This window comes from Eleutherodactylus coqui, chromosome 13 (assembly GCF_035609145.1).
Source record: "Eleutherodactylus coqui strain aEleCoq1 chromosome 13, aEleCoq1.hap1, whole genome shotgun sequence".
Lineage (NCBI taxonomy): Eukaryota > Metazoa > Chordata > Amphibia > Anura > Eleutherodactylidae > Eleutherodactylus > Eleutherodactylus coqui.
In genome coordinates this window covers 29,885,231-29,908,004 of record NC_089849.1, presented here as the reverse complement: position 1 = coordinate 29,908,004, position 22,774 = coordinate 29,885,231, and the positions used below count along the sequence as shown (strand labels likewise).

The following is a 22,774-nucleotide window of genomic DNA, read 5'->3' as shown; positions in this document are numbered from 1 at the left end:
TTGCAGAGGTAATGGATACATGGATAATGGATAAGGGGTAAAGACTGTTGGTATAGAGATGCATTTTGGTGAATTTCTACAGGTGCAAAGGCTAGGCTTGGTTGAGGCAGGAGGTTCAGCGGAAAGAGTATGGTTGTTTAGAAGAGAATAGTGGAAGCATATGATATATGGATGATGTACAGTATTTGCCAAAGGAATACATGCATGCATTGATGGAAAGTTATGTAGAGTTTCGGAACAGGAAGTGTTAAAGGCATTAAGCTTGCTGGAGATATATAGGCATCTGAATAGATGGAGGTATATAGTCATGGCAAGGCAAAGGGAAGTGAATCAGATTATGAGGTGGTTATATAACAAGAATATTGCCCTGCATTTTTCACGCAATGGAACTACTCTATCTATCTATCCATGAGCTAGACTGAGGCTTATTGAAATAATCCCTAATGAGAAATGAGCGTTTGGCACAGGAGTTATATCTGGATTAGGAAATTAAATCTGCAAGACAGTTTTCAGTGATATGATCCAATACTGAAAAGAACAAGACAGATGTAAGAGGTATAAAAAATATGAATTGAGGTTCATAAAATTGAATCGTCCAGTATGGGATTGAGCTTTGAATGGGAAAGTGGCCTCAAATGAACTCTAGAGGCATGAGTGACGTTAGGCCAGGAGTACAATAGTGAGGCTTTATTGAACAGCTACACAGTGAAGCATGGGAGATGGCACATGAGTGGTCGAGGACACAAGTGAGGTGTTGGATAAGCAATGAGGAGCAGCTACATGATCCCAAGTGCACCATGTGCAATGGAGGGGATTTAAGTGTTCCATGCAGCCGTCCCAAGCTTCTCTTTTGGGCTCCTTGCTCCCCGGCAGTGAAGGTAGGGGTAGTCCAAAGAACATTTTTTTCTCAGTCTGAATAAATGATAAAGCCGGAGAAGGTACTGTATTTGTTGTTATTGCCTCCATGAGCTTTTCCACCATCCAACTTAATGTAGACTTCATCCCCAGCATCCAGATGAAGGATCACGCTGTTGCTGGCATAGTCGTAATTTTGATCTGCATCTTGAGCAATGGCGCTGGCCCGAACCTAGAAAAGAATAACAAAAGAAGATGAAAAACAGATAATTTTAAAGGTAGAGAAATTATTGGATTGTTCTACTTTTGGGCAGGATTTGAAAACACAAAGTCGTGTCGTGATTATATTGATCTCTGAATGACTGGGTAGACTCGAAAAAAGGAGGACATTGTTGACTGGGGTTCTGTAGAATGGGATGAATGTCATGTGAAAATGTCTAGTTAGATAAAAATAAAATCTTGCTATTCGTATAGAACCAACTTATTCCGCAGCGCTTTCAAGTAATTTATTTATTACCCCCCACCAAGTTGGGTACTCATTTTACTGACCTCGGAAGGATAGAAGGCTCAGTTGACCTTGGGATGGCTACCTTATTCACAGACGTGACTTGAATTAAAGTAGTAAATTTTATTAGGATTATTTAAAACTACACAACACACAGTGGGCACAACACAAACACAAAACTCATCCGAATTGTGGATTTATTCCCACAGTTTTGGATTTTTGACACTCAATATGTTTTTATGATGTTACTTATTGTATATAACACTTCCAAGGAGAGGCGAAGGGAACTATACTTTCTTCTCTAAGCTATCTTCTCTCTAGGAGGGTATTAGGGGTGCACTAATCAAATTGACGCCTATAGAGACTAGGGAAACTTTTCCCGATAGAGAATCCATTTAAGAGGATATTTTTGGGAAAATCTTTTCTCCTCGACAAATCAGCTTATTCCAAAAATTGCATTTAGTAGCGTTGGAATCTCTCCAAAAAAGACCAAAAATCTGGATCTGTATTGGATTAAGGCTGACTAAGGTCTACGACTGGTATACTAAACCAAGCGTAGAAACCATGCGTTCAAGTTGCCCCCTTTCCCTATGAAAGGAGTCCAGTCATTCTATACTGGTTCTTAGAGATTGATGAAAATGAGGGTCTGACATCTATAGGACACTCATTTTTGATGTCTGAAATAAATTATTTCACATCGATATCTAAGTCAGCCATCTCAAACTAATGCTGAGAGGTTATTTTTGCTCTCTCCTAGAGGAGTCTATTATCCGTCTCAAACCAATGCTGAGAGGTTATTCTTGCTCTCTCCTAGAGGTGTTCATTATTTTTTGATACTCAATTTTATATATGCTCATCTCCATTTAAATCTCAAGTATAGATTCTCCTGAAGATCCACATATATCGAGTGGTAAAATGCATAGAGAACATAAGAGAACATAAATACAGAGTAGCAGGAGTATTGCTCCAAGCTGGACATGACATCCCCAGCTTGAAGCATACGGAGTACAACCAGAAGTACCCATCAAATTAGGGGGTGGACTATTTCTCCACACCTGAGAGATAACACTTCAGATTCTGTGTGAAATACAGAGTAGCAGGAGTATTGCTCCAAGCTGGACATGACATCCCCAGCTTGAAGCATATGGAGTACAACCAGAAGTACCCATCAAATTAGGGGGTGGACTATTTCCCCACACCTGAGAGATAACACTTCAGATTCTGTGTGATGTCCTGTTCTAAAATTCATCTTGAACAGAATGAACTATCACTGATTAGAGACAACAAGAAAGCAATTTCTCTCGACACTCGTGAACCAGTCACATCTTCAAAGTCTCTTATATGAAGTACTCTCCTTGGAAGTGTTATATACAATAGGTAACATCATAAAAACATATTGAGTGTCAAAAATCCAAAACGGTGGGAATAAATCCACAATTCGGATGAGTTTTGTGTTTGTGTTGTGCCCACTGTGTGTTGTGTAGTTTTAAATAATCCTAATAAAATTTACTATTTATTTCAAGTCACGTCTGTGAATAGGGCTTTCTATATAATTTTGTTTGACTTACGCTGCTCCCTCTGTGAATTTGGGATGGCTACCTGAACCATGGGGGGATTGAACTTGCAATCTTCAGGCAGTGAGCAAGAGCTTAGGCCACAAGATATTCATCTACTGCTGACCACATCACAATAGATGCCTTGGTTTCATACTTCAAAAATGGCTTTTTTCAAAAGACATAAAGCTTCAGAGTTATCAGGCCCTAAGTTAACCCTTTCCAATCCACTGTCTGATGTCTTCCTACATTCTGATTCAAGCTTGTACAGCTCCAATGTCAAAAGACATCCGACAGGGTATTCTTACCATCTGTTGCCAGCCACTCTGCTGTCGGAGCCTCTCTGGCACACACACACTGGCTTTAGCCAGTAGATGGCACTGTTAAATACCAACAAAAAGAGAAAGCCTTTTAGGAAACCCTGACTCCAAAATTGGATTGGAAAGGGTTAAAAGCAATCGAAAAAGCCCCTTAGAAGGTCAAAAGGGACTTGCTGCATATTGGGTAAACATCAGGCATTTTTTGAGAATGCTAACAATATCTGAAAAGTTTTGCAACTCTCTGCCAGACACCTAAGAAGAAAACCCTGCTTTGCATGAAGCAAATGCTTACAATCCTTTAAGGAGATCCATTCAAAGAAAAGCACATGGAGAACTTCAGGTGACATTGCTTTGATGCACAAAAGTATGCTCAAAAATCAAGTCCTAGTAAATAATTCAAAGGCTTCAAACATGCAGTGGGATCTTCATCAGGTACTTGGGTAGACAAAGAGCCCTTTCGGGGGTTGAAACATATTGTACAGTGTAGATGATAAAGCTCTTTTTGAAATTTATACTTCATCTGGATATTTGAGCTTCCTTTTGGGGCATCGGAGCAGCACCACTGGAAGTTGTCACTTTTGATCTTTGGATCAGTTTCTTGAAGGCACCCTAAGGACCTCCAGGAGGATTTCTGACACCAGCAATGTAGCTTGAGGTTTAACATAACCAGTAATTGGTCTGAATTGTCCACCAGGCTCATCTGAACACCTTTGCACTGGGTCCGCTAGGGTACTAAAATGGCACAAGAAAAATAGCAAAGCTAAAGGGGTAGCTGGGAGCTGAAGTTGCATTGGCACCTGGGCCCTGGTGCCCGCACGTATTCCAAGGCCCCTCTTGTACAGCACTTTGGAATATGTCGGTGCCTATAATTAAATACTAAAGAACTACCATCAAGATAGTGAAAGAACATCTTCAGACACAGCTAAAATTTCCACCACATATATGGCCGTATGTAAAATCTGCCAAGCCTAAAATCTTCATCAAAACCCCAGAAGAAAACTGCGGCATATCCACACCAAACGTCCAGAACAAATCCGTGAACATGGATGACTTACCCTCAGGAAATCTTAAGTGTCACGGTGCCGCTGACGCCGATAGGGGCTGGACACAGGCATGTGCACAGGCTGGCATCTGTAGGCCAATCCCGGACCATGTAATATATCTTTTGGCATATGTGCAATGCCACTTTGCGCTTTCCACTGAGGGTGAGTCATCTTCCTTCTGTCACTTTACTGATAGGCTGACTGAGCAGTCAGTCAAGTTATTCAGCCTATCAGGAGTCTCTTGCAGGTATTTAAACTGACTTATTTTTGCTGAGGACGTTGGTTATACTTTTTGTGTTGTACTCAGTCAACTTGTATCAGTTATCTATGATTAAGTGCCCTTGTTCCTCTCTGACTTGGACTTTGCTTTTTCCCAGCAGTGGGGTTGCCCTTTTTAGGGTGACTACTCCACTTTGTTTTGGGTGCAGTCAGAGCAGTTCAAAAAGTAGTGATATTTCCTATCTTTTACTTTTGTCAGTTTTTTGTCCCCCATGTCTGATTTGTGTTTTGGTGTACAAGCTACTCAGTGGTGTCTTGCGCCCTGTTTTTTTTTTTGCTGTCTTTTGCGCCAACAGGTCTGAGCAGAGGTGACACTCAGGTTTACGATTCCTGGGATCCCCACCAATGGCCAAAACAGCACTTTTGTACAGTACAAACAGCTGTGACTGTGACTCGACCCCTGTATTCTGCTGATCCTCACTCATCAAATATTGATGCCCTATCATTAGAATAAGCCAACAATGTTAAAGTCACAGAAAACCCCCTTTAAAGATTAGGTTCCAAGAAATGCTTTTAAATTATCCACAATTAGTTCAGAGGAAAGCTGCATATCTTCAGACATTTAGGTGGAGATAAGCCGCACGGATCTGAGCTAATTGCAATATACTTATAATTCCTGTAGATTTTCTTGGCTGTTTCATTTTCTGTGGTTGTGCATTACGAATGGAGTGAGAGAAGAAGAGCAATTAGTGGGTCTTCTTTATTTGTCAACAAGGGTAAAAGGAAATGCAGGGTTTGGTTAAAAAAAAATAAAATAAAATCAGAAAATAATAAACTAATTAGATGAAATCACAAGATGTAATTACCGCGTCCTTTAATCTTACAAAAATCCATCAAAATAACCTTAAAAATGCAGCGAGACAGAGAAATCTGATTCCACTTTGTACATCAGAAAGCCAATATTTTTTTGCGCATTGTCTCCGAGGCAGACGGACCCTTGGCTCTTCAGTCCTTGAAACCTGCAGCTATATAACGTATTGGAAATCAATGACGGTGCATTGAGTATATTGCCCTCAAGGGGTTAATCACGAATCCCCGTATTTTTTTTCAGCGGAGGCAACGGTGCCTTTGTGACAGGACGGAGGCACACGTGAGGCGAGACAACGACGCCTAACACACAAGCAGCAGCACAGGTGTGTTAATAAGGAGAATAAACAGCTCACTGTGCTAGTAATTAATGTCTCCAGTCATAGACTCGCCTGCCAAGAACTAAAGAACGAGAGAGAGAGGCAGCGAGAAGGAAGAGGAGTATGTGACTCATTAAAAGTGGCAGTCCCCCCTGCTGGAAAATAATCCTTGTTTTTCCACTAGACAACTAAACGTCTGCCGTAACAAGCGATCGAGACAGTTTCGGACAACTATCGACTGAACTATCTACACAAATGGCCATTATCGAGACCAACACCAGACGGGTATCTCGCCCTAAGTTGATCAGTTGTTTGGATTATTGGTAATTAGGGGCCATAGTTGGGATTTCCAGACAATGTCCATTGGTGAAAACTGGCAAAACTTTTCAATGGGGGTTTACTTTTTGGGTGAACTCTCATGAACAGGGCACTATGGGCTGCTTTTAAAGGGGTATGCCAGTTGCTTGATGTTCTTTCAAGTTTTCACCCATCCATTAGATAGGTAAAAACTGAAAGACCAATAGAGTCCAACGGCTGGGACCCCCACAAGGTTGTCAAGCTGGGAGTCTTCGAATGAGTCTTTTCCATTCATGTCAATGTAGAGGGGTGATACCCCTGGATTTTTTAGTTCTCATGTTTGTCTAATTGCGAACTACTGACAGGCATATCCGCAAGATTGTCCATTAATAGTAGATCAGTGGGAGTCCACCGCCCAGAATCCCTGCTGATTAGCTGTTTTCCAGACCAGTGTGCTTTTGCACTGAGCCGATTTCTGCAGGAAGCATACGGATCCGTTCTCACTGCAATGGCCAGGTTTGGTATTGCAAGCCAAGTGAATTGGAACTTTGATTGTAATACCAAGCTTGGCCACTGTAGTGGGAATGGAGCTGTCTGCTTCCTGTAGAAATCAGTTCAGTGCATGAACACACTGGTCTGGAAAACATTTGATTGGTGATGGTCCTGGGCGGTGGACAGGCCTATCAATAGTTTGCAACTGGACAATCTATTTAAGTATATGTTTTTTAAAGCACTTTAAGCACTAAGGTTCTTCAGCACTATCAGCACTATCATGAGTTCTGCCAAATACTTATTGTTAATAAACCTGTTGAACTGCACAATGTGATGTGGATCTGAAAATTATTCAGCTCCAAAGATGCAGTATGCGGTGGCTTAGTATGTCCAACTCCAAGGCTCTCCAGCACCGGTCCACCCACAGATGACACCACCAGCCAGCCCAATACAAAGGTCGCTCAACGAGCCACAGAAAGTTTAGGACTAGAGATGAGCGAACGTACTCGGTAAGGGCGATTTCGCAATTGAGCACCGTGATTTTCGAGTACTTCACTACTCGGGTGAAAAGTACTCGGGTGCGCTGTGGGGCGGGGGGTTGCAGAGGGGAGTGGGGGGTAGCAGCGGGGAACAGGGGGGAGCCCTCTCTCTCTCCCTCTCCCCCCACTCCCCGCTGCAACCCCCTGCTCACCCACAACGCACCCGAGTACTTTTCACCCGAGTAGTGAAGTACTCGAAAATCGCGGTGCTCGATTGCGAAATCGCCCTTACCGAGTACGTTCGCTCATCTCTATTTAGGACCCAATGAAGGCTCTTCTACGGCTCATGCTTGATTCCGACAGGGAAGGCTTCATTTGCATGCCTAATTGGTATTAAGTAGCTGAGTAGCTACTTAATACTTTATGCAAAATGATCGCTCAAAGCTGTCACTCAAGCTGTCATTTGAGCGATCTTTGAGCGATCATCAGCACGTGTAAACCAGCCTTAAGCCGGGCGCTAAACACCTAATTTGGATAGTAACAGTGGTCCTAAAAGGACTAATATGTCAGGACAGTGTCCGGGATATGGGGGTCCCTGATATATCCCGCAACCCCTGTCCCTGCCTACTTGCCCCCCTGGGCTAACCCCCAGGGCGACAACTGGGCGGCGGTCCCTACCCTCACTAGGGAAGCGGGACACGGGAAGACAAACAGACACTGAAGACAAACAACGGTAGAACGGTCAGACAATCCGGGTCGGCAACAGGAGGGTACGCAGTACAGGGGGGTCAGGCAAAACGTAGTCAAGGTCCAAAAGCAGAGGTCAAGGAAGCCGGGGTCACAAACAGGAGTCAAAAGAATACGCGGGTGCAGCTGGAAGACCAAACTAACACTGGCAAGGCCTGAGAGGAAAACACACCTATTTAAATGCTGTCAGCGCTCCCGCCCCAGAAGCTGATTGGGGCGGGGAGCCTGACAGCAGCAGGGCTAATCAGGGCGGTGCTGGGGGCACGCCCCCAGTCTCACTGCACAGACAGTTACCAGGGAAGCCAGCCTGGTAGTCAAGCGACTAGAAGCACCAGCTGCCTCCCTAGCAACCCGGCGGCGACCAGTCTTACAGCGGCCCGGGGAGATCACAAGAACCGGGGTACCTCTGCGCCGTGCTCCTGTACCCCGGGTGGCCGGACCGGTGGTGCGGGCACGGCGGCCCCGAGAGTTGCCGGTTCTGACATAATATACATCCAATCTATAATGCGGAGAACAAAAAGCATGAATAACAACACTAAAGAGGGTTATAAGGGAAACTCACCCCAACATACTAATATGAGACAACCCTATCTAAAAGTAGGGTGATTTCCCTAACGAGGGCAGCCTCATGTCCGGAACCTGGGGCAACCTTGACTGTCCCTAGGTGATGACAATGGGGGTGACATTTGGCAGCTATAAATGATAATTGACACAACAGTACAAGGTGGAGATTTGACAATGCCAACCAATATGAAATAAGACCATAAACTTCTCTAATAGTATACTGACACCAGTTGAACTCTGACCTGTCTAGAACTCCACTAGACAGATGAATTACTGCTGCCCTCTGATAGGAGGGGCCAAAATATATATACTCTAATAACAGTTGATTGGCTTGCTGGGGGAACCACCTCCTTGCCAACCAATCAAACTCCACAACAGCAGATAATGCTGTCATGTTGACGCCCAGTGCCGAATGAGAGAGCGCATGGGCTGTGGTGCCGTGATCATATGGGTCTGGGCTAATATTGGGATGTGTCACCCTAGACCCATTTCTGGATCGTGGCCAGCGCACCGTAACAGCGATTGATGCATTTTGGGTAATGTTATCATTCACATGCGATTGCTAGAAGTACAGTTTCTTGTGTGTATTCCAATATCTGCCTATAATCCAGAGATTAATTTATAAAATCAAATCATCTTCAGTGGGCATTTGTCAATGTATGCTTTTAAGAGGTTGTCCTTGATGATGTCCGGAGACCCATGAGGACCGTTGAGTCTTTAGGGTATGGCCACACAGGCGAGATGCATTATGGATTTTCCACAATGCATTTGCATGCAAAAGATCTGCAGCATTTTACAGTAGCAGCAAAGCAGATGAGGTTTCAACAAATCTCATCTAGAAGAAGAGTGGAACAGCATGTCAGCTGCAGATCTCACCCTGTGCCACAGCAAATGTATGGCAAAATACATGACAAATGTAACCCCTGCAAATGTTGTCCTGGAATCATTGTGTATTTCCATTATGAAAATTCTGCCCTGTGTGCTATACCCCTATTAATTCTTTTTAACAGCATGTCATGGGTATGGCCAGCCTGAGCTATGTGCTATCCATGTGGTCAGACAGGTGCCAGGCACCAGCTTGGGAGGTTTGGGAACAGTTGCCCCTTTTGGTCCACAAGGCCAGATGATCTTCTTCCTCCGTGCAGCAGCAGCAGAGCTACCTGAACTATTCTCCTTCTGGCTTGGTCTCCTCCCCTCTAATGCTGTCAGCCCATCAGCAGCCCCACAACACAATTACTTAGCTCTGCTACTGTATTTATGTTATGAGCTTAGTTCTGTCGCTGTATTTATGTTATGAGCTTAGTTCTGTTGCTGTATTTATGTTATGAGCTTAGTTCTGGTGCTGTATTTATGTTATGAGCTTGGTTCTGGTGCTTTATTTGTGTTGTGAGCTTGGTTTTGTTGCTGTCTTAATGTTATGAGCTTGGTTCTGGTGCTGTATTTATGTGCTGAGCTTGATTCTGTTGCTGTGTTTATATACAGAGCTTAATTATGGTGCTGTACTTATGTTATGAGCTTGGTTCTAGTACTGTGTTTATGTACTGAACCTGGTTCTGGTGCTGTATTTATGTTATTAGCTTGTTTCCAGTGCTGTATCTATGTACTGAGGTTGTTTGTGGTGCTGTATTTGCGTTCTGAGCTTTGTTCCTATACTCTGTTAATATTCTGCGCTTAGTTCTGGTGCTATAATTATGTGCTGAGCTTGGTTCTGATGCTGTATTTATGTTAAGAGCTTGGTTCTGGTGCTGTATATATGTGCAGTATTTATGTTATGACCTTGGTTAGGGTGCTGTATTTTTGTTTTGAGCTTGGTTCTGGTGCTGTATTTATGTGCTGAGCTTGGTTCTGGTGCTTTATTTATGTTGTAAGCTTAGTTGTGGTGCTGTATTTATGTACTGAGCTGAGTTCTGGCACTGCACCTATGTTATGAACTTGGTTCTAGTGCTGTATTTATGTACTGAGCTTAGTTCTGCTGCTGTATTTATGTTATGAGCTGGCTTCTGGTGCTGTATTTATGCATTGAGCTGCCTTCTGGTGCTGTATTTATGTCACAAGCTTGATTCTGATGCTGTATTTATGTATTGAGTTTGGTTTTGATGCTGCATTTATGTTATGAGCTTGGTTCTGGTGTTGTATTTATGTACTGAGCTTAGTTCTGCTGCTGTATTTCTGTTATGAGCTGGCTTCTGGTGCTGTATTTATGTATTGAGCTTGGTTCTGGTGCTGTATTTATGTCACAAGCTTGATTCTAATGCTGTATTTATGTATTGAGTTTGGTTTTGATGCTGCATTTATGTTATGAGCTTGGTTTTGTTGCCGTATTAATGGTATGAGCTTGGTTCTGGTGCTGTATTTATGTGCTGAGCTTAGTTCTGCTGCTGTATTTGTTATGAGCCGGCTTCTGGTGCTGTATTTATGTATTGAGCTGCCTTCTGGTGCTGTATTTATGTCACAAGCTTGATTCTGATGCTGTATTTATGTATTGAGTTTGGTTTTGATGCTGCATTTATGTTATGAGCTTGGTTCTGGTGTTGTATCTAATTACTAATTTGGTTCTGGTGCTGTATTAATGTTATGAGCTCGCTTCCGGTGCTGTATTTATGTACTGAGCCTGGTTCTGTATTTATGTTATGAGCTCGCCTTGGTATAGTATTTATTCTCTGAGCTCTTCTGATGCAGTAATGCTACTATCTTGCTGCTTTCTGCACAATCCAACAACAGACCGAATGCCTAGCAGTACAATATATAGTATACATACATTTTCTTACTTATTACAGGATGGGGAGGCACTAAAACACATTCTGCAGAGGGTGCCATCTAACCTAAGGTCGGCATTGGTTATGGGTATGATATATGTTGGGCCCCAATACAAAATCTGTACCAGGTAAACCACCGGTCATGTTTATCCTTTGCATCCGCTATAGCTGTGGCATTGATTACCCTACTAAAATCCCTTAGCAATATCTATTTTCCTGAGTTGTAATGCTAGATGGAGTCTATGGTCAGGAGTGGTGCAGTTCTTGAGAAAATGCTGACCTGTTCTTCTATTCTCATATAATTCAATAAGCATTTGGTCCTTGACACTCAATATTGATTGCCCTCCTTTTCTGTATTAGCATCATCAGTCATAAAATCTGGCATATACACATGAATGCAGGAACTACTCATAAAGGGTCTACACTGCTATGGGGCCCTGGTTGGCCCTATCTCCTTTGCTACTGGGTGTCGAGGAGCGATGCAGGACTGCCCTCTCTAATGGAACTACATTGTCAGCAAGCAAGGGGCTGAGGAAATGGCCAAAGGGTCTGGAAAAGAGTCTGCAAGCGAAAACAAAGACTAGGCTCACATGTGCTCAGTGGACGCACCCGGCAATATAATAAAGGCCCAGTTTGATGTTTGCTTTTAGGTCACCTCTTTGCTGCCTGCAATACAGGGTGAAGTCATAAAGGCTGATCCAGCGCTATATCTCCTATATTAAAATAACCATGGTGTACTTGAATAGGAAGTCATGGATGCGCTGCATGATGGTACGGCGCATGAGCGCCAGCTGCCGGAACATGGATTTCAATTTTGTGTTGCGGCCCCTGTAAGAGATAGAGAGTAAAACCCAATTGCAAAGTTGAAGAGTAGCATGCGAGAAGCAGGAATCCACTTTCCACGTCCCTCTAATTCCTGTAGAACCGCTGCCATGACTGAAAAAATAAACGTACTGGAAGTGGCCTCCTTCTGCCATGATAGGGGCAGATCATCCACAAAGTCGTCCACCATCATCTACAGTTACCAATTCATGCTGAGAGTCCCTGGAATGAAGACTGGTCCAAGAAGGATATTGCGCCAAATTCCAACCCACATGTTCATGCTGAAAATTGCATTGTCTTTTGATTGGGTCGCGCTCTTACTGGTAATTTGCATTACATCTACACTAAATTGGCGCTTCACCGTTCACTAACACGGTCCCACAATTATAGCGTCAGCCATAAACTGCACTATTAAATGGCTCCATCCATGTATTGTAGCGGAAGGAGGCCACTTCCGATACGCTTTCCTTACTTCCATCATAGCAGCGGTCCGTTGGGACTTAGAGAGACGCGGAAGCGGATTTCTGCTTCTCACACGCTACTCTTCAACTTTGCAATTGAGTTTTACTCGCTATCCCCTACAGGATCCGCAACACAAAATTGAAGTCCATGTTCAGGGGCCCCCAGGAGCCTGTGCTCCATACCATTGTGTTGCGCATCCATCCTATTCTAGTGCACCCTTGTTAATTAAATATAGGACAGCAGTAGGGAGTTATAGCGCTGGGTCAGTCTGCATATTTTCCTGCCCAGGTATACAGTTTTCTAAGGCTGTTATGGAGAATGATTTTTGCTGATGACATCAGTACAGGGAAGGATGTCAATCAGCGGAGAACTATGACACCGGACTCCCGATTTCTACTTTGCATGAAAGATTCAGAATTTTTGTGCTTGGAATATATGGAATCTGCTCTAGTGGGTGTCCTGCGCTGCCCTGCCTGCTGTTTCGGAGGCTGTTTTTGGCGAGAGATTCACAAATACCTGTGAATTGTGTGCTTCTTCAGCAGTGTCTGCTTTATTCCTCCACATTCACACGTCCCACACGAACGCTTAGGAACATATGGGTAAATATTCCAAGTACAACATCACATGGTACAAGAAAAGTTGTATTTTTTGCAGATGTGCAGATCTTCTCACTTGTTTCTATCTACAGAATGACACAACGGATTGTCGTTCATCTAGAATGCTGACATATGTGATAGAATAGTGAACTTAACCCTTTCCAATCCACTGTCTGACCTCTGAAGACATTATGATTTAAGGCTGTACAGCTCCGATGTTGGTAGACATCCATCGGGGTTCTCTTACTGTATATTGCCAGCCTCTCTGCTGTCAGAGCCTATCCAACGTGTCACCTCATGTAGTACTGGCTTTAGCCAGCATATAGCGCCGTTGTATAATGGCAGAAAAAGAGTAAGCCCCCCTAGGAAAACCAGGATACAAATTGGACTGGAAAGGGTTAATGCAATTGTAAGACTCTGTTCACACCAGACCATTGGTCCGTGTGTAAAAGTGCTTGTGTGTACAGCTTCATAGGATATAATAGGTCCATGTGCTGTCTGTGAATTACATAACAGCGCACAGAGGTCTGAATTCGGCCTTAGAATTCATTGTTCCCTCCAATGATCACAAGGTGTTCAGGCCTTGAGACACAAAGCAGCCTGAAACCATGGCGCTCCCTCCAGCAGGCTTCACAATCGGCTGAGGCTTTGGCGTTGGTGTGCAGGGTTATTTGTAACGCTGTAGACGTATTGTTCCAACTTTTGAAAAATTCAGTTTAGCAGTTTCTCCGAAGTTTTGCAAAAGGTTTGCTTCAGTCCAAATTAGTTCAAACCAAACCGCAAGTTCAATAAAATCCCTAAAACTTGTGTATAACATTGCCTAAGAGCCATAAAAGCCTTGTATAACACTCTGAGAATGTTGTACAGGGTTTTTATGGCAATGTTGTTACCCCAGTGTTCAGGACTACAGTAGTTTTGAGCGAACTGAACCACTAGAAACCTGTTTAACCCCTTAGTGACCAAGCCTGTTTGCGCCTTAATGACCAGGCCAAATTTTGGAAATCTGACGTGTGTCACTTTAACATTCTTTTCTCCTTAGGGAGAGCAACTATATACTATAAACTAAATGAGGAGACTCAAATGGCCACGCACGCTCCTCTGGGTAATATGCAAATAAGGGAGATGGAATAACTCCTCCACAGTGCCACCTATTGAAAGGCAGCATTCCTTCAAGTCAAAGGCCGACTTTTTATACAAGTCTTGTTACAATGACTGGGAATTAAAAGCAAAGCCAGACCCCATGTACATACAGCTGTTTCCGGGTTATTGCCCATCATCAGTGTACAGTAGGAGTCTGGCTTTTGCTAGTGAGAGGCCTGGGACGGGGGTCAGAAACACTCTTTTCTCCTTAGGGAGAGCAACTATATACTATAAACTAAATGAGGAGACTCAAATGGCCACGCACGCTCCTCTGGGTAATATGCAAATAAGGGAGATGGAATAACTCCTCCACAGTGCCACCTATTGAAAGGCAGCATTCCTTCAAGTCAAAGGCCGACTTTTTATACAAGTCTTGTTACAATGACTGGGAATTAAAAGCAAAGCCAGACCGGAAACAGCTGTATGTACATGGGGTCTGGCTTTGCTTTTAATTCCCAGTCATTGTAACAAGACTTGTATAAAAAGTCGGCCTTTGACTTGAAGGAATGCTGCCTTTCAATAGGTGGCACTGTGGAGGAGTTATTCCATCTCCCTTATTTGCATATTACCCAGAGGAGCGTGCGTGGCCATTTGAGTCTCCTCATTTAGTTTATAGTATATAGTTGCTCTCCCTAAGGAGAAAAGAGTGTTTCTGACCCCCGTCCCAGGCCTCTCACTAGCAAAAGCCAGACTCCTACTGTACACTGATGATGGGCAATAACCCGGAAACAGCTGTATGTACATGGGGTCTGGCTTTGCTTTTAATTCCCAGTCATTGTAACAAGACTTGTATAAAAAGTCGGCCTTTGACTTGAAGGAATGCTGCCTTTCAATAGGTGGCACTGTGGAGGAGTTATTCCATCTCCCTTATTTTCACTTTAACATGGAATAACACCGTAAAGGTTTTGCATATCCAAGTGATTCTGACATTGTTTTTTCGCCACATGTTGTAGTTCATTTAGGCGGAAAAAAATAGACTGATAAATTTTTGTGTATATTTATTAAAAGCGCCAAAATTGGGAAAATTTTGAAAGAAACGTAATTTTTTCACATTTCCAACTGCAATATCTCAAATATGTGCAAACATAATAAACAAATTTTTGATAAGATATATATTTCCATCTGTTTACTTTATTCTGGATGCACGTTGGAAAAACTTTCATTTTTTTTAACCATTTAGGAGACGTACAAATGTAACATTAATTATTAACATTTTAAGGAACACTTTACGTTCCTGCACCAAGCCAAGATTGTAAAGGCTCATGGGTGTCCGAATGATAGATACCCCCACAAATTACCCCATTTTAAAAACGACACCCCTTAATGTATTCACTGAGGGGGGACAGGAGTATTTTGACCCCACAGTTTCTTTTCAGGAATGAATGCAATTTGAATAAGAAAAAATAAAATTTCATATTTTTGCAAATATGTAATTTTAAACACAGGATTTTTTTTTCTATAGTGCACATGAAAATGAGGATTTGCACCCCAAAATGGATACCCCCATTTGTCCTGTGTTCAGAAACATACCCATTGTGCCTCTTATCTTCTGTCCGTATGCACAACTGGGCCCAAACTGAAAGGAGCAGCCGGTGGTTTTCAGAACAGACATTTTGCCTAAAGGCGTTTTAGGCCCCATTGCCCACTTGTAGACCCCTTGAGCGGCCAAAACGATGGAGACCCCCCAGAAATTAACCCATTTTGAAAACTAGACCCCTTAACGAATTCATCTAGCGGTGTACTGCGTATTTTGACTCCACCATTTTTGAATGAATCGAGGCAAAGCTGAAGGAAAAAATAACGATTTGGTTTTTTTTGGCAATCGTGTCATTTTAAAAATAGTTTTTTTGTACAGCGTACATAGAAATGAAGACGTTCACCCCAAAATGGATACCCCCGTTTGTCCCGTGTTCAGAAATATACCCATTGTGGCCCTAATCTTCTGTCTGGATGCAGAACGGGGCCCAAACTGAACGGCACATCAAATTTTAACTGTCTTAACTTTTACATGATCGCCATTATCGCCAAGCTTGACAAAGACTCCCTTTTGGAGTTGAAACGTTTGCTTGCATGTTTTTACTTTTGGAAAAATAAAGGAGCATCCTTTGTGATGCATTTATTTTATTAATACCATTCGTGGATGCTGCCTGGTGTACTTTGCTGTGAGCACTTTCAGGATTGTCCGTTGTGCTTTTGCAGTGATCATAACAGTAAGCCCACTCCTAGGGAGAGTAGCAACAGTCCTGAACTGTCTCCATTTGTAGAGAATTTGTCTTACTCTGGACTGATTTATGTCCTGGTCTTCAATAATGCTTTTATAATCTTTTCCAGCTAACTGAGACTGTATAACACTCCTTCTGAAAGTTGTTTCCATCGAGGCATGGTTCACACTAACCAATATTTCTTGACAAGAAATATTTTTTCTTCAGGTTCAATTTTATTGTATCCTACCGCCCCGGTTTCAGAAACAGTAAGGTGGATGCTTTGTGCAGGATATTTTCGGAGTCTGAAGAGAGGTCAAACACTGACTACACAATTCTGTCCCCAAAAATGTTTTGGGTATCCTGCACTTTGAAGACCCCCTAACAACGTTTAAGGGAGGATATGAAAATGACCCTATCCTATGTTGTCCTTTGAAGGATGTGAAGTTTTTTTTTCAAAAATGGACTTTGGAGGCAAGAACACCAACTATATGTTCCCGAGGCTGGTGGACTCGAAGTCCTTAAACTAGTTCATGAATCCAAACATTTCGGTCACCTTGGGGTCACAAACACTTTGGAACTCCTGCTTTGTTCCTTCTGGTGGCCTGATTGCAGGAGGGAAGTGAAGAGATATGTTACTTCTTGCGAAGTATGAACTCAGAACAAGACGCCATGAGCTCGCCCTCTGGGTTTCCTACAACCGCTTCCAGTCCTATTCAGGCCATGGGGATCTATATCTATGAACTTTATAGTTGATCTGCCCCCCTTGAAAGGAATGACTACCATCCTTGTGGTCGTGGACCGACTTACGAAGATGGCTCCCTTCATTCCCATTAAAAAGGTTCCCACCGCTGAGCATACCGCGGAGTTGATGATCTGGGAACTTTTCCGACTACATGGAATTCGTGACGACGTGGTTTCTGACAGAGGGGTCCAGTTTATGTCAAAATTTTGGAAACACTTCTGCATGGCCCTAGGAATTACCATGAATCTTTCCTTTGCCTTTCATCCTCAGTCTAAGGCCAGACCGAGAAAAGAAACCAGACTCTAGAACAGTATCTCCGCTGCTTCATTTCCCATCTTCGGGATGACTGCGTGGTTATCTACCACTGGTGGAGTTCACCTACAATCATGCCAAACACAGCTCAACTGCCCAGAGCCCGTTATATGCCAATTATGGTACTCATCCCATCTTCATTCCTGGCCTTCCGATCAACACTCCTATCCCAACTGTCAATCACAGACTGACAGTGTTGTCCAAAACACAAGAGAAGTTGAAAGAAACCTTACAGGAAGCCCAAAATGCTTATAAGAAGGTGGCAGACAGGCAACGCCAAGCAGCCTCTACCTTCCAAGTGGGTGATAGGGTGTGGTTATCCACCAAAAATTTAAAACTTCATGTACCTTCTTCTATACTTAGACCAAGATTCATCAGACCCTTCCAAGTTACAGCAAGGATCAGCCAGGTGGCCTCCCAATTAAAGCTCCTGGAAAGCCTCAGAATCCATCCGGTCTTCCACGCGTTCCTACTGAAGCCTTTTCAGGAAAATACCTTTGCTGAAAGACAACAACCATCTCCCCCTCCTGTAAAAGTACAAGGACAGGATGAGTTTCTTGTGGAGAAGATACTGGATTCCTGTAGGCACCAGGGCAGAATGCAATACCTGGTGCCGTGGCAGGTATATGGTCCAGAAGAAAATTCCACCAATGTTCATGCCCCCAGGCTGGCAAGAAAGTTTCATGCCAGGTATGCAGGAAAACCGTCCCCTGGAATGTCCGGAGGTTGTCCTGGAAGGAAGGGGCAACTGTTAGGGTTCAAACAAGGGACCTCCTGTGCTCCAGAAGGTGTCCCTATCCAGTGAGCTATCTATCTGCCTCCTGGCCCTGCCCTGCTTCTAATTAGGCTCTTTATAAAAGCCTGACCCTGCCACTACACCAGCACATGATTATTGTGCTTATTAAGCTCCTCTCCTGCCTGCTCCCCTACAAACTAACTGAGACCACCTGATACCGACATATGGTTTTCCTCCTGACCATGATACCCACCTCCTCCTTTGTACTGCAACCTGCGACCACCTGATACTGATCTCTGGCTTTCCTTCTGACCACGATACCCGCCTCCTCCTTTGTACCGCAACCTGAGACCACCTGACACCGACCCCTGGCTTTCTTCCTAACTACATTGTGGATCTGCATGGTTGCAACGCCCATGACTCCAAACCTAGTGCCAAAAACACTACAAACAGTGTCCGCAGTAGTGGCTCCAATAGTAATAGTGCCCCCATTAGTGCTCCCAAAAGTAAAAGTAGTCCCTGTAGTAATAGTGGCCTTCCTAGTGTCCCCAATAATAATATTGGCCCCAGTAGTAAAAGCGATCTCTCTAGTGGCTCCAGTAGTAATAGTGTCCCCCCCTATTGGCCCAAAAAGTAACAGTGCCCCCATTAGTGGTCCCAGAAGTAAAAGTGGCCTCTGTAGTAATAGTGTCCCTTGTAGTAACAGTGTCCTCCCTAATAATTGGTTCCAATAGTAATAGTGCCCGCAGTAGTGACCCACTAGTAATAAGTGCCACTCTTTGCATTCTCCCCATCCTGAACCTCCGGCGGGCAGCAACCCCACAGCATCTAGGATTTCACTCATCCTCTCTCTAGCTCCTGTCCGCCTCTGCTGCTGTAATTATGCCACCCCCCCAATCATCCTACACATCCTGTACGCACTGATCCACAGATGCCAGGGGGTGTTGAGAGGTCAAGGGTCACAGTTCTAATTACAGCATCCGAGGACGTCAGGAGCTACAGAGAGGGAGGATGAGTGAAATCTTAGATGCTGTGGGGTTGCTGCCCGTTGTGCCCTCAGCTGATGAATATTTTTTATTGACCATTAATATGACTAGTAAAAAATGAATACCGGCACTGGCCTTAATTACCGGCTGGGATGGTGAATTACCGGTCGGGTAGCAACCCTAATTAAAGTGGACCACCATAATGACTAATTGACACAGTGCGACCTATGTGTTTCTCATGAGGATCCGGCAACTATCCTGAAAACTCCAACCACGTCCAAGCTTCTACTAGAACAAGGCCCCCTCTGAATGCTTCCTACAGCATTATTGCCCCGGCTGCCCTCTGTGTGGGCCCGGGCGTGGGGTCGTTACCTCACTTCAGCATTCATTTTTCATGTCGGCATTCTTACTAGACTATGAAGCGCTGTACACAATCAGCTCGCAGCATTGCAGCCTTTTGTTCAGTATTCATAATTTGTCTTTTGTATTCACGCACCTGTTCAGAGGTAGTGTCTGGAGAAATCAAGGTCAGAAGCAGCTGGTTACACAAAAACGAAAATCAAACAGCTTGTCAGAATTGAAATAATGCCGGTTTTATGTAATTTTTCAATTGATTATGTATTTATGGTGATGTCCATGACCTTGTTATGCTAGAAGGATCAGTCAGCCTTGGCATCTTCGAGATGTCCATAAAGACCTGAAGGAGTTGTCCTCCATGGACTCCGACAATAAGGTCATTACCCTTAGGCCAATTTCAAGTGAGCGTATTACAGCTGCATTTCTGAGTCCGTAATACCAACTAGTCTTGGCCTGACCGCGGGGTTTACTGACCTGAACTTAGGCTATCACAGGCGAGCGCCATGTGATGTCTTTTAAGGTCCTGTTGAAAACAATGGGCGAGGCTTTCCGAGGAAATGCCCAAAGATAGAACGTGCTGCGATTTTTTTTTCTTTCTTTTTTTTCCTCGCAGAATTGGAAAGATTGATTGTGTGGGTGGATTGAAGAATGGATTTCACATTTGCGCGGGTTTTGTGCGCATCACATCACACAAAACTAGCGCAAGAATATCGTTTGGGTAAATTTGCCCTTAGGCTGTATTCATGCATTTCATGCGATTTTCAAAAAATTCGCACTAGAATCACACAGAAATGGAATATATTGATTTGAATGAGGATTTTCATGTAGAGTCTTAGTAAAAATTAGAGCGGCACGTCCATGATGTGAGCGTGATCCGTTGTTAATGCATATAACTATGGAGACCATGAAAAAAAATAAGAACCAGGAAATGCAAAGCCTGCACTTAACACACACATGAAACGAATGAAGATTGCAAAAATGCATGAAAATCACATGAGAAATTAAATTGTTTTTTTACAGATTGCAATTCCCCGTGTGAATACGACCGTACTGATCTTTTTTCTCCCTGTTATACGCCATTTTCCTATTTCTTGATCATGATATAAACCATCATGGATTGCCTACCTCACATGACTACCTTAACCTTACTAAATATAGTGGACATTTATAAAAGATTTTACAGCAGTTTCTGGGGTAACAAAGTCACAAATTTTTGTGCTAAAATTTGTGACATTTTGCCGTTTGCCACTTTTTAAAAAGGGAATATGTCTTCTTGCGAAGGGGCGTGGTCACCGCATATCGGCACATTTATAGCGCACATTTCTGCATAGGCGCATGGAGGAACCAAAACGCACCTAACATATGATGACCGCACACAGTGAGCCTGCGGAAATACTATTATTATAAATGCTGGTTTTAAAGGGGACATGTCAGCACTTTTTAAGGCAGTACACCAAGCTCAGAAATAATCACTTGCCCCTGTTTAAAAAACTAAGACCCCATGTACACTGACAGATAATCGCCTAAAAGTCGCTCGAACGACAGTTTGAGTGATGATTTTGAGTAATCATCTTTGCATACCTTATAGTAGCTAATTAACTACTATAGAATATGCCGCCAGAGCGGGACACAGCTGCATACTCTAATAGAACAATACATGCATAAGCAAACAGCTGTATTGTTCTGCACATCTACAGCCCGTGCCCTGTTGTGAATTCACAGCAGGACATAGGCACAGAAAACCTTATCAGCGCAGCCGGCTGTGATAACAGCCGGCTGCACTGATAACAGCTGATCGCTCAATTCAAGAAAACTTGAAGTGATCAAGGAACGACCCGTGCACGAAAACTGCACGATGTCAGTGCATTTAGACGCAACGAGAATCGCTCAAAAGACGGCTTTGAGTGAGTTTTGAGTAATTCTTGTTGTGTCTAAATGGGCCTATTATTGTTCCATGTCTATTTACAAAGCCATACCTGTGTAATCGCTGTCTAAAATGTTCCCCGCGGCATATAAATTAAGAGCAGTGGTCCGGTGGGCGTGCCGGACCCTCTCTCTTCTCAGTAAGCCTTGCCCATAAACCCGCCTCTCTCTTCTCAGGCAGTGCTACAAATTCTCGCAACAGCGACGCACAGACGACCATAGCGATTCTGCCCACAAATGAGACAGATGATCCACATCAATGTGTTTTTCTACAATACGATCTTGAGTGGCGTGTTGTAGAAAGAATGCGCTGCTGTTCGGAATTCCCTCGGTCGGTAGAAATGCTCCTAATGATTTCTAATGTGTAAAATAGAGCCAGCTGTCTTCTTTTCCGAGCCTTGGCCTGCCTTCTAAACCCTCTCCCTCTCCCCTTTTTTCCAGCTCCCATAGGAGTCTATGGACACTAGTTCAAGTCCTATATTTTCGCGCAGCAGGGAATTGCAGTTGCTAATGTCTTATTTTTTTGAGGTGCCATTTTTTTTTCTTGCGTACCTAAAATTCCTTTTTCTTAATTGTTTCCATATGACAGTATTGGTTCTAATAGTTGCAATTGTTTTGCGCATGTAAGTTAGCTGCGCAAATTCCCTTGTGTGAACGAGCCTGAAAATGAAAACTCTTTTTTATTTTCCCGTCGACATAGCTGTCTGAGGGATTCTTTTTTGCGGGACGGGTTGTATTTCTCAATGCTACTATTTAATGTACCTTATAATCTACTGAAAAATTTTAAAAAAATTCTAAATTGAGTGAAATGGAACAAAACGTAATTCTGCAGCTTTTGGGGGTCTTGTTTTTAAGGCGTACACACTGCAGCAAAAATTACATAATAACTTTTATGGGTTTTTATGGGTCAGTACGATTACTATGATACCAAATTTATATATATATATATATTTTTTTTTTTTTTTTTTTGCTGTACTACTTTTAAAAATAACATATCTTTGAAAGAAAAAAAATATTTTTTGCCACAATCTTCTGATAGCCATAACTTTTTTATTTTTCAGTCCGCATAGTTGTGTGAGGACTCTTTTTTTTTTTTTTGCAGGATGCAGCAATACCAGAATATGTTTTTGTTTTTTTTTCTTTTGATTTCTTTATTGTAAATATGGGAAAGGGGAGGATTGAAATTTTTATTATCTTTTAATTTATCTAAAACTTAATAAAACATTTTTAAACTGTACATTTTTTTTAGTCCTCATAGGGGAATTGAACTTGCAGTCATTTGATTGTTCATGGACTATAATGCAGTACCGTAGTATTGCATTATACCATGATCCGACAAGCAGTTTATGAAGCTATGCCACAGGCATGGCTTGATAGGCAATCGGTCATGGCAGCTCTTTAAGCCTTAATAAGCCAACATGCTACCAGGACCACCGAACGCCAACTTACAATCTCAATGTAGCGGGCCATTCTGGAC

The 22,774-nt window shown here is 43.0% G+C and overlaps 1 protein-coding gene across 1 annotated transcript in view; it reads right to left on the bottom strand.

The window, feature by feature from the left end:
- Nucleotides 1-599: 599 nt before the first annotated feature.
- The window catches only part of C1QL1 (complement C1q like 1), a 69,927-nt gene continuing 47,752 nt past the window's right edge, over nt 600-22,774 (bottom strand). The window contains exon 2 of the mRNA XM_066586525.1: nt 600-1,087. Coding sequence (XP_066442622.1) covers nt 908-1,087 — 180 coding nt within the window. The 3' untranslated portion in view covers nt 600-907. The remainder of the gene's footprint in view (nt 1,088-22,774) is intronic.